The sequence below is a fragment of the Leptinotarsa decemlineata genome, unplaced genomic scaffold, assembly GCF_025532065.1.
Source record: "Leptinotarsa decemlineata unplaced genomic scaffold, Ldec_3_MD MMD2_tig00001019_RagTag_RagTag, whole genome shotgun sequence".
NCBI classification, from domain to species: domain Eukaryota; kingdom Metazoa; phylum Arthropoda; class Insecta; order Coleoptera; family Chrysomelidae; genus Leptinotarsa; species Leptinotarsa decemlineata.
The window spans coordinates 1,489,126-1,502,079 of NW_027412557.1; the positions used below are offsets into that span (position 1 = coordinate 1,489,126).

Here is a 12,954-nt window from a genome sequence, read left to right on the forward strand (position 1 = left end):
TTGGTCCCCTGTGACGCATTTCAGAGAAACGCCCTCCCACGGTTGAAGGGTATTAATCACACCTGCAAGCCAGTCGGCGCTAAACTGATCCTCACAGTCAACCTGAAACCATCCAGGCCGAAAAACGCAGCTCTGGAATTGTACATGTGGCCCATCATCTGAAATAACCTCTTCAGCCGACAAAAAAGCTTCCTGAAGAAATTCCACCTGATTGGCCGTTAATGAGGAAGTCGGATAATCAAGGTGCAAGATTCCCACCTTAATACCCGCGACAACCTTCCCATATGAGGGTTTTTGCACGTCAGCTACACCTGACGATGCCTCATATTCAGTCGTGCAGGGATTTTTCGCCTCTGGTTTCGGTGAATCATCATTTGGTCGGTGTACGCAGATTCTGCGTACACCGCTCAAGAATTTGGTGAAAGGCGTTTTCATAAGGTACTTCGCTCTTGAGGAAACGACTCAGTCGTTTCCTGGCTGCACCAGCAATGTTTTCTAAGGTTCAGTTATTGGATCAGGAGTTGGAGAGTTGAGAAGCTCTCGCTCCTGATCTGAAGTTACAGGAAGGTCAGTTGGAGTCGGAAGCTCGACATCCATCTCCTCTGTTGACTCAGCGTCAGAAAGAATTTTTGAATTTACTCTGTCCATTAAAGTCCCACGAGTAGCTAGCCCTAAAAACTTTCGCACCACTCTAAGACCGCTGCCTCAGGCGAAGAGCTCCCAGAACTTTCTGTCTTTTCTCTTTTCACAAGCCAGGAAGAAAATCACGAGTGCCTCGCCCCTCGCGTTTCTCAAACCGTTATCTTTTCATCGTTGTCCCCGTATGACGTAGGTCATCAAAAACATCTTTCGATGATTTCACAAAATTTTCAATTCTGGGATATTGATATGCCCATATTAACATTTCGAGCTACGTGATAATTATATCTGTCTGGGCATCTTTTCACGCCGATGAATAGTGTTTATATTAACACTCTCGGTCCCTCGGACATAATTTAACGTTTTATGAGAGACAGTTACGGCGTTTAAAAATAATCTGAATTGAAATATGTCTCTTCCCGAATTTATAATTTATATTACCATACATAGCTTTCGCTAGGTATTACAATCTCAAAGGTTCCGTTAGAGACAGCTGATAGGCTCAGTGTCATTCATCCTCTCGGCACAGATACAACAACCTTAGGATTAAGCCATTGTTGGGTGAATAACAGAACCACAACCCCTACATCCCAAGCCAATGCACTTGCAAAAACAACAGGCACAGTGATTCAGGCAGTGAAAGATGAACAAGGCAGCCAACCCGCCAATTACCTATCTAACTCCTATTTTGTTTCAGCGATTCCCAGTGCCACTAGCGTTATAAAATGGGATAATCATATTTTTGAAAAAACAACTACTGACCAAAAAATTGAGAAACGTGAAACTACAAGCCAAAGTGCCAGAGATCAAGCATCAGTTGCAACTATAACTACAAAACATGAAAAAGAAGAAAAAATTCCTGAATCGTTTACTGAAAAAGAGTCTGAGGAACCCATGCCATTACTTGATAATTTCGATAATGAAATTCCTGACGAGCATGTCGAAGAGCTTTATGTCATTCCTGAACATTATGGTACAGAAGGCTGTTCAGCTATTGGGTCTCAGACTACCGAACAAGCTATCAGTAAGCAAGTTGAAACCAAAACGAAAAAAAATTCGGTGACCAAATCCTCTCCAGATGGAAATGAAGAAAAATATACACAACAGCCTATCAAAAACTCTTTCGATGGGAAAAATCTACTTACAGTAACTGAGAAAAAAGACTTAAATGAAACAGAAGGAACCGAATTTTCTTTTGCAACCGAAATCATAATTGAAATACAGCCTGAGAAGGAATTTGCAAATGCAGAAATGCAAGTTCTGTAGAAAATGTTATCTCAATCATCATAAAATATGATATTATTACAAAAATACTTTTGCTACCTGAAAAATACTCAATAATGGAAGACATGACCACTTACCAACCCAAGCAAACTGTATCAAATAAAGCACGTGATAGACACCCTTCAGAAGACAGCAAATTAGGACCAGAAACTACAATCTTACTTATCCCCAATACTGATTATGAATTGAAAGAGTACTATAGAATTAGTAATAATGTTTAGTTACCAAGTGCATGGATATGGTGAAGTTTACAGAATAAACCTACAGTAAACAAACATGAATCCCACAGAAACTCGAGGTTGTACATGGGAATCCGGTGAGTACACATGTATCATAGCTATAAAATGCAATTTCCATGTCAGTTGGCAATTAAATAATTATTCCTTTTACATATGTATACCTTAATTGATGAATTTATTTGATAACACGAATTTAAATCATTTACAATTCAGGAAATCATGTACATTATTTCTCTGCAAACTGAATATATATTGTTTTATCCTTTTTTTGATGACACTGATAGAATTCGTCATGATTATTTCTTTTTTCAAGTTTTCAAGAACATGGTTGAATACCCTTTGGCATAAGTAATAGTGATTTCTCTGGCCAAGATTCCTTTTAGTTTTGTAGTTGTTTTCGTATACAAATTTGATTTTTGTCTAGTTTGGTAAGTGTGGTCTAATTTTTGTAGTATGTTATTTTTGTTTTTGTAGGTATGTAACATAATGTTGAAAAAGTGGAGTTGCCTCAAGTCATAAATCTTTGTTTCAGTAAATAGTCTTTCAGATGGGTAATTCCTCACTTTTTTATAGATAATTTTTAGGAAGTATTTTTGCAATATTATTAACTGTTTCAGGTGTACTTCTAAGGCACTTCCCCAAACCAGGATTCCATTATACTTTCCATAAAACAAGAGCTTCATGTACTCGAACAAAGGCAAGCAGTAATCAGATTCATGTGGGTCCCATCCTCATGAGGGCATCCCAGGCAATGAAAGAGCAGATCAACTGGCGAAAGCAGCCATCTCAAATCCATTGACTTATACTGAACTCAAAATAAATCACATTGACCTGAAATCTTTCTACAAACAAGAAATCATCAACAATTGGCAACATCAGTGGTACAATTCCACCTCTGAGCTAGCAGAAGTAAAAACAGTACTCCCATGGAAAAATATTCCCAAAAACAGAAGACACCAAGTAATCCTGACTCATTTGCGACTGGGACATACCCGCTTAACACATGAATACCTCATAACAGGTGGTGACAAACCAAGATGTGAAGTGTGTGGAACAGACCTGAGTGTAAAACACATTCTAACAGAATGCGTGCTATATCACATCGACAGACTTACTCATCGTATCCCACAAACAATGAAAGACATATTTGGTGAAAATTGTGACACTGAACAATTGATAGCTTTCCTCAAAGATATACACATTTTACGACATATATTGTATTATGCCGTTGCTAATAACCCTAGCGGATGATGCAACTTTCTTTAAATAAAAAAAAAATACAAATAAAAACGTACTTTGGTTGAGAAGAAAAATATAGAATGTGTTAGTTATTTAACTCGTTTTTAAGCCCAAAACAAAAAAAATTAAAATAAGTTTGAGAAACTAAATATTCGTAACAGAATGTCAATAAGCGCATTTCATACTATTAAGTTGTGTTGACTCAGTTTTCACAATTAAATTGTGTGTAATAAATCTGTAATATTTCTTTCATGAATATTTCCATCTAGCTGTAGCAACTGAAAAGGTTGGCATCTGTGAATCTTTTCATCTGTGGGGTGGGCCTTTTCAAATGTCTACCCAATGAGGTGCCTCCACCCCTGAATTATTCTCCTACCATAGTAAGTTGCTCAAATCTCAGTTCGATATTGTAAATTTAAAATTAAGTTAGTATAAGTTGAACCTTTGTAGAGAACAGTTGAAATAAACACTTGTCTGTGCTATCTTCGCTTTTCCTTTTATTTGACACAAGACTTAGTGCAAGCCTTGTGTGTAACTCAAATACGGACGATAAAACAATCGTACGTAAAAACATTGGTCCTTCGAGCCGGATTAGTGTAAAAATAATCAGTGTTGTTTCTATAATCTGGAAAGCAGTAAGCTTTATTCATCGCAACTTCGCTGTAATTGCACAGTGATCAACCATATTCATTTGTGTGTCATTCATCGGAAGCCGCAGGTTCGCGCAACATATCAGAGTCGAAAAAACCATCCAGTGTTCATCGACAACTTGAAGAAAATTATTGCAATTTTCATCAATCATCATTCATTTGCTGACACTCCGACGAGTTCCGACCAGTTCCCGGTTCCAATAGTCAATCATAATCTTGCCGAGTCAAGTTCAATTACAATTGGACAACAACAGTATCAGGAGATACATATTCAGCGTGCAGGTAAGTCAGTTGGTACCACCTGAAATATACTTTTTCCATAACTCCTTTTTACTTTATCGCATCTATTTCGTACCGTATTGTTATATACCATAATAAGATTCCAGTAATTATATTAAAATGGCCGCGGAACAAATCAAAGCCTTGAAAAACAAACGCGCAGGTGCTAAACGATCGTTAACCAGGTATTCAAATTTTCTTAAAGCATTTGATCCATCTAGGGATTTTCCCGCTCTGGAAAAGAGATACAAGGAAATTGAAACAACTCGCGAAAAATTTGAAAGCGCTCAATCAGAGCTCGAATCGCTCTGTGAGCTTAGCGATGAGCCTCACGAGTATGGAGATGAATTCGAAGATCTATATTTTGAAACTTATTCAATTGCTACGAACCTTTTATCTAACCAATTGCTTGAAACTACTGTCACAGCAACTCCTATAGATAGTCAAACTAACAATATTGCCAACCCTGACACTCAGGTTAATGTCGATTCAGCACTCACTAGTACCGTTTCATTACCATCCAATGTCAACCCTGCGTCAGTAAGCGCAGATCAGCCTCAGCAATCAATTACACAGCAACAACAGTTTGCTTCTGTTATTCCAAGCTCGCAACTTAGCGCAAACCTACCAACCATTGGTCTTCCTACATTTGATGGATCCATTAATACATGGTTGGATTTCCGTAACTTGTTTACTTCTTTAATCCATGAAGAGCCTAGTATCCCGCCTGTTCATAAGTTATTTTATCTTAAAGGCTGTTTACGCAAAGATGCCGCGCGAGCGATATCATCTATGGACTCATCGACTCAAAACTTTCGTAGCCAACCGCGTGGCAGACGTTCAGCGGAAAACTTCAAGCTGTCGTTGGCGCCACCTTTTTTCTCATGACAATCCCGCCGATTACATATCTCGTGGCCAGCTGCCTAGCGAATTCATTCGAAATGGTTTATGGTCACAAGGCCCTTCTTGGCTGCCTCTAGAGTCAAGTGCGTGGCCCGAAGGAGCTTTACAATTAGTCGAGATTCCCGAGTTAAAAACAAGCTCTGAAAAAATAACTGCTTATATCGCTTTAAATTCAACGGGGGCAAGCATTTTGGAACGATATAGCTCATTCGGTAAATTACAGCGCGTAGTGGCATATATTCTACGATTTATCTTCAACACGCGTAATAAAAACCAGCCTCGTCGCGAAAACTTATCATTGAAGGATATCTCGGAGGCTCATACGCTAATTATTAAGCTTATTCAGTGCTCGACATTCTCAAAAGAAATTAATTGCCTCAAGAGAAACGAAAGTATTTCCACGAATAGCCGGCTAATCCCGCTCAACCCCTATCTCGATGATGTCGGCTTACTCAGGGTTGGTGGGCGACTTCAACTCTCGGAGCTACCAGAAAAAACTCGGCACCCTATATTGCTGCCCAGCTCTCATCACGTAACAGATATACTTATACGCGAAGAACATCAACGTCTCGAGCACGCAGGTACCCAAGCTACCCTCTATTCTCTCCGTCAAACCTATTGGATTGTTAACGGTCGTAATACCGTGCGCAAGGTACTTCATCGTTGTATACGATGCTTTCGTGCTAAACCCCGCTTGGCTGATCACGGCTCCGGCATTCTTCCTCAAGCTCGGGTATTAGCTTCACGACCGTTCCTGAAAACAGGAATTGATTACTGTGGCCCTCTATTTATAAAAGAGAAGCGATACCGCAATCGAAACAAGATAAAGGTTTATGTAGCTATATATGTATGCATGGTCACCAAGGCCGTACATTTAGAATTGGTGTGCGACCTCACCACCGAGGCTTTTTTAGCTAGCCTTAGGCGTCTTTTTGCCCGACGGGGAAAATCCATAGAGATTCACTCCGATAACGCGGCTAATTTCGTAGGAGCTAATCGTGAGCTTCAAGAGTTATTCGAATCCACAGATCATAAAACTGCTATGCAAAAGTTTATTGAGCATGAACGTATAGTTTGGCATTTTATACCACCCAGAGCACCTCATTTCGGAGGGCTTTGGGAGGCCGCCGTGAAATCTTTCAAGTTGCATTTGATTCGATCTGTTGGCGACACACTATTAACTTACGATCAATTGGAGACATACGTTGTCGAAATAGAAGCGATATTAAATTCCCGACCACTTTCCGCCATGTCTTCCGACCCTAACGATCTCCTTCCCTTGACCGCTGGTCATTTCCTCATTGGTGGTCCACTGACTTCGTTTCCACAGGAAAATTTGGCGGACCTTCCTGCAAACCGCCTCTCAGCTTGGCAGCACGCTCAGAAGCTGAAACAGCACTTCTGGAATCGATGGCATCATGAATATCTCAACAATATCATCAGTCTTCACCGTCAAACCAAAGGACCTAAACTTCAAGTTGGCGATCTAGTTATCATGCATGAAGACAATCTGCCACCATTGGCCTGGGCCGTTGGCCGCATCATAGCTGCACATCCGGGTCCGGATGGCGTCATACGAGTTGCAACCGTGAGGACCAAGAACGGCGAATATAAGCGGTGCAGCAAGAAACTATGCCCACTGCCGATAGACTAGCGGTTCCCTAATGCTCTCATTTCTTTGAACTCAGTAGTTCAAGGGGGGCGGCAATGTTGAGTCTCATCTCAATTATTATATTGATAGTACAATTTTTATTAAATTCACATCTTTATTATTTTTATCATATTGCGCCTTTTAACGGGATTGAGTTATAAAATACCAAGCCGTAAGATTAGTACTTCGAAATTCTTAAGCATTTGAATTTTAATTAGATTTTATACCTAAGATTGTATCCCTCAAAATCCTTAAAAGCTTATAAATGGCCAGCTTATCTATTGCTCCGTAATCCATCACAAATCTAGAGAAATATTTGAAATTAGTAGAATTATGAAAGGACCCTATTGTATTTGCTCTCTTGGGTTTTTCTAATATTACACAAAGGATTAAGTCTGGTTCTGTAATATTTCTTTCATGAATATTTTCATCTAGCTGTAGCAACTGAAAAGGTTGGCATCTGTGAATCTTTTCATCTGTGGGGTGGGCCTTTTCAAATGTCTACCCAATGAGGTGCCTCCACCCCTGAATTATTCTCCTACCATAGTAAGTTGCTCAAATCTCAGTTCGATATTGTAAATTTAAAATTAAGTTAGTATAAGTTGAACCTTTGTAGAGAACAGTTGAAATAAACACTTGTCTGTGCTATCTTCGCTTTTCCTTTTATTTGACACAAGACTTAGTGCAAGCCTTGTGTGTAACTCAAATACGGACGATAAAACAATCGTATGTCAAAACAAAATCAACTAAGCATCATCTATTCATTTCATTTGCCATACATATATAAAACAAACAATACATACAAATTAACAAAATTTTACACACATATTCACAATGACTTCTGGTTGACTTTCTATTGAAACTTCAAATCCAGAACTAGTTTCAGTAACCCAGTCTATAGTTTTTAATTTAGCTTAATTTCTGCTATTTTATTCGTTCCATGGCCTGCAGCATTGGTAGCGACCTCAAGTCCATGATGTAATTCAGTTACAGCTTCTCGATAAGACATAGGCTGTAATTCAGTCATTCTCTCTTCTGAGTCATGATGAACTGTGGTCACAGGTTTAGTTACTGAAAGAGGTATAGCCTCCTCAGTGATAGATTCACGAACTCTGGACATATCTTTCACACTTTCTGATTTGTCAGTTATCACTTCATGGTATTTTGTTACTTTTTCTTCTCTTTCCACTGAATGTTCAGTGATAGCCGGAACTGATTTTTCATAACTGATCTCAGTTGATTTTTTCTCATCATAAACTGTTTTTCTGGTACTTCAGTTCCACGTTCTATAGCATCCGTCATATGATCAGCAGATCATGGATATTATGGAATTTTCAATTTTAGTGACAAAATCTGAAAAATTTATAGCTGTTACCTTTTCGGTTTCACCAATTGTTTCTGTTTTTTTTTCAGGTTTAAAAAATGTGGTATATACAGTGTGACCCATTTAAGATGGAAGCACCCTTATAAAACTTACTTTTTTTAACCGATTGGAATGATTTTTTTTTGTTAGGTAGATATTCAAAAAGTCTAATAGGACACCAAATATCATTAATAAATCTCAATTTCCAGGGCCAACTAATCTTATTTTTCAAGGTCAAAAATCTAAAAAAATTACTAGCGATTTTTTCAGAAAAACTCTGACTACACCACTGGATTTGTGACATTTTCAAATGGGTAACATGTAAATTACGTTGAAATGCGTCAATCAATAAAAAAGTTATAAAGGAATGAAATTTGAAAAATATGCCGTTTAATCAACCCACCAATTCATGTTCAGGAATTTTATGAAAATTCTGTATACTCCACTGGATTCAGGATGTCTTGAAATATTACTGATCACAGTTTCATCGAAATCTGTTCGGTAATAAAAAAGTTATAAAGGAATAAAATTTGAAAAATATGTTGTTCAATGGAATTTTAGCAACGTTCTTACTACACCACTGGATAGGGGCAATATTCAACAAAATATTATTTATTCAAATAAAATTCATGAAACGTTTATGGGAGAATCAATTTCCTTTCATAATGTATGTCGAACCATATCAATCAATCAGTTTATCACAACAAACTTTAGTGTCAATAATTTCAAATGAATCTACAAAAAACTAACTGTAAGTACATTTTTCTAATTGCTACAAACTAGCGGAAAACAATCTTTTATTCACAATCAATGTAAAAATAGAAACCAAGAAGATACCGAATTGAAAAATAAATGAGTGCAATTCATATTCTGGTGGCCTCCACCAAACTTCCATCCAATTCAATGCATTTATCATATCGCTTACGAATATTTTTTAAAGTATTCCTCAATTGTTGTGGAGTAATTGCATCGCAAGCTTGCTGAATTCTGGTGCACAGTTCCACTCGATTCCTTGGCTGGATTTGTGAACCTTTTGTGTAACATAACCCCAAAGGAAAAAATCGAGTGGAGTAAGGTCAGGCGATCTTGGTGGCCATCCAATTAATGTACTCCCCCTTCCTATCCAACGATTAGGGTAATTTTGATTCAGCCAACTCTTCACAACTCCCGCATTATGTATGGAACAACCATCTAACTGAAAATATAAATTTCTTGTTTCTGCAAGGGGAAGTTCATCTATTGCGTCCGAAAATTCATTCCTTAAAAATTGTAGGAAAATTGCGCCATTCATGTTGCCGTCGAAAAAGAATGGTCCAATTATCCTTTCATTCAGTATTCCACACCAAACGTTCACTTTTTCTGAATACTGCCTTTTACAGTTTATCACCCAGTTAGGATTTTCAGTGGCCCAATAGCGAATATTTTGTGATGAAAGCACTCCATTTGTTGTGAAACTAGCTTCATCACTAAATAAAATTTTCTTTAAAAATTGCCTGTCATTAAGATACTCGCCCTGGGCCCATAAGCAGAATTCCAATCGTTTTTCTTGATCACCTAGTTCCAGAGTATGTAAAAACTTTGGTTCAAATGGCCTCGATTTATTTTTCTTCAGACATCGCCTAACATTCTCCCTAGGTAAGTTTAAATGTAAGCTGGCATCCCTCAAACTACTATTTGGATTATTTCAGAAGTAATCTAATATAGTCTGGTTATTTTCGTTCCTTCTTCGTATATTGTTCTTTAAAATATTGTGGTTACTGCTCCAGTCCGATTGAAAACTTGGTTTATTTTATGTACCGTGCTGTTACTTATGGCTGGACGATTTGGGTGTCTTTCATTGAATATTCTAGTTACTTCTCTTTCACTCCGGTAATCATCACCGGAAAGACGTATAATTTCGATTTTTTCTTGAATTGACAATTGAGCCATTATCTGTTTTTATTTTGAAACACAAATTATTCAGTTCACTAATGGTGCGTAACAAAATGACAATTTAACAAAATGACAATTCATGCGCAAATAAATAGATGAGAAACTGTAAGTCACAGCTAACTTGTTTATTTCATTAATGCATTCTGAATAACAGGTAGTTAAAATTGCAAATCTCATTTTTTGCTATTCAACAAAAGGAAGAAATCACAGCTGATGTTACCTACTGGAATGATAATAATTATTATCCATTGCATATTTTTTTCGTTATAATTTCTATTGGGAGTACATTAGACTTGTCTTATATTGTTGAAATTGTTTTCATGAAGATTAACCAGGAGTTCTCTCCTGATTGTACTTGTTTATGTATCCACTCCACTTCGAGAAATACCTATAGACTATTTTTACCATCATGATTTTCAGATGTTATAATTGTACGACATTGCAATAATCACCCCAATAATTTTTTCAATAATCAACAGTGGTGTAGTAAGAACGTTGTTAAAATTTCATTTTACAACATATTTTTCAAATTTCAATCCCTTATAACTTTTTTTATTACTGAACAGATTTCGATGAAACTGTGACCAGTGTGTATTCAGAATTTTCATAAAATTCCTGAACATGAATTGGTGGGTTGATTAAACGGCATATTTTTCAAATTTCATTCCTTTATAACTTTTTTATTGATTGACGCATTTCAACGTAATTTACATGTTACCCATTTGAAAATGTCACAAATCCAGTGGTGTAGTCAGAGTTTTTCTAAAAAAATCGCTAGTAATTTTTTTAGATTTTTGACCTTGAAAAATAAGATTAGTTGGCCCTGGAAATTGAGATTTATTCATGATATTTGGTGTCCTAATAGACTTTTTGAATATCTACCTAACAAAAAAAAAACATTCCAATCGGTTGAAAAATGTAAGTTTTATAAGAGTGCTTCCATCTTAAATGGGTCACACTGTATAAGAATCAAACAATTTAATTGAATACATTAAAAAATATAAATACAAAATATTATATTTTCAACAAACTTAGGAATGCTGAAATCATTATTTGCCATCACTTTGCAAATTTTATCTTATTGGTAACATCTTTGTTGTTTTCTTTCAAAATACGAATACAATATGAAATGAATGCGGTAAATTCTCTGAAAATTTTTAGATATGATAACGTTGCCGATTACCAAGGCAATCAACAGCGCAACCAAAAACCCTTCTATAACTCGATCATGTGCACTGTGATTTAATACCAAAAGGAGATAGTAACACCACTGGGACATTAACATTCTACTGTGCTCTGGCCATAGAACTATAACTCTTAACTCTTAGTTATAGTTATAGTTCTGTAGCTCTGGCACACATACCTTTATGTGTCATACCTCTGGTGTCAAATTGATTCTTTCTTTTTGAATTTGAAATATTTTCATAGGAATTAGGAAATCCACATAGGTTACTTCAAATCTATAAAAGATCAAACTTAAAGCATAATTTTGTGCAACATTACTGTGGTGCTGACTAGTACTATTTTGTATTCATCAAAGTCTGCAATGGCTTCAAGATTATTGAATAAAACTGGTGGTAAAATTTTAAATTCAGTAAGATATAATACCATCTCAGAAGTAAAGAAAGTAACAAAAGCCGGGATCATAGGTAAACTAAATTATCTTTCAAAAATAAATATGAAAATAATTTTTATGTTTACAGTAGTAGGAGATGAAGTGCTAAAAGGTGTAATTCAAGATACCAACTCAAATTATCTTGCTGTAGAATTACATAAAATTGGGGTAAGATTGAAAAAGGTCAGTATATATGACTTATAAGTGGTTTGTTTTGATCAATTATATTCAGTTGCAATAATTATAGATTTCAGTTATAGGTGACAATATCGAAGAAGTCAGCAAAGAAGTTCGACATTTTTCAGACTCTTTCGATTATGTTCTGACAACGGGTGGGATAGGACCTACTCACGACGATATTACTTATGAAGGTATGCATCTTTAGAACCTATCTATTAATGTGGGACTCTTCAATAATCTCCGTAATGTTAAACAGAGAGGGATTTGGATTAGTCCATGAATTAATGAATCTACCCTTTTTTTTTTAATGAAAATGAAATTATAAGCTGTACACAAGTTCGTTTTCAGAGTAATAAAAATAAACGATTTCTATAATACTTCTATACTGATATCAATGATGGTGAGGCAGTGTAATTTGCTATTTCAGGTTCTTTCTACTCTCATAGAATATAATAAATAATACTTTTGAATACAGAAAACTGACTTTAAGTTCTTATAAAATAACAGCAACTTTAAACAAAAAAACCATAACATATTGAAAGCATGGCATATATGAATACTATGACATAGCATATTTGAACTGATGCAGAGGTGGTCTGTGCTTTTTTCGAAGCTTTTAATTACGTTCAGGGTTACTGCTACTGAAATACTAGGGATTGAGGAGAGTTTCATTGTTTTTTTCAGTCCTACTCATTGAACAGAAATCATATTGTCAAGACTACTGAATTTTTGGGAAAGGAAGGTTTTGGCTTTTGACTACTTATCAATATTCGTACAAAAAAATGTGGGAATCTTACAAAATAAAAGAAATCAATAAATTATGAAATAAACTATCCACAAAGATGTGTAGATCCGTGTAAAGAAGTAACTTTCAGAAAAGCTCTCTCGAAACAACTACTTTCATATAAACATTAAATTACACAAAACAAAAATACTTTCAAAATAACTACTTTTATATGAACGATGAATTATACAAAAAA

At 36.2% G+C, this 12,954-nt stretch overlaps 2 protein-coding genes across 3 annotated transcripts in view; both read left to right on the top strand.

The window, feature by feature from the left end:
- The window catches only part of LOC111510412 (FAD synthase), a 27,735-nt gene continuing 14,781 nt past the window's right edge, over positions 1-12,954 (top strand). Inside the window, exons 1-3 of one of the 2 annotated variants that reach the window (XM_074175300.1) lie at positions 1-2,239; positions 11,883-11,977; positions 12,042-12,165. In XM_074175300.1, the coding sequence (XP_074031401.1) occupies positions 2,200-2,239; positions 11,883-11,977; positions 12,042-12,165 (259 nt within the window). In that variant the 5' untranslated portion in view covers positions 1-2,199. Of the gene's footprint in view, positions 2,240-11,692; positions 11,829-11,882; positions 11,978-12,041; positions 12,166-12,954 lie in introns of those variants that run through there. The other variant, XM_023166325.2, reaches the window with a different exon arrangement.
- Positions 5,100-7,283, top strand: LOC111503828 (uncharacterized). Its single transcript, XM_074175467.1, has one exon. The coding sequence runs from the start codon at positions 5,100-5,102 to the stop codon at positions 6,885-6,887; it is 1,788 nt and encodes a 595-aa protein (XP_074031568.1). The 3' UTR covers positions 6,888-7,283.

What these genes read in the sequence shown, in the direction of transcription:
- LOC111503828 (XM_074175467.1), top strand. Translation starts at nt 5,100, where the DNA reads ATGCCGCGCGAGCGATATCATCTATGGACTCATCGACTCAAAACTTTC.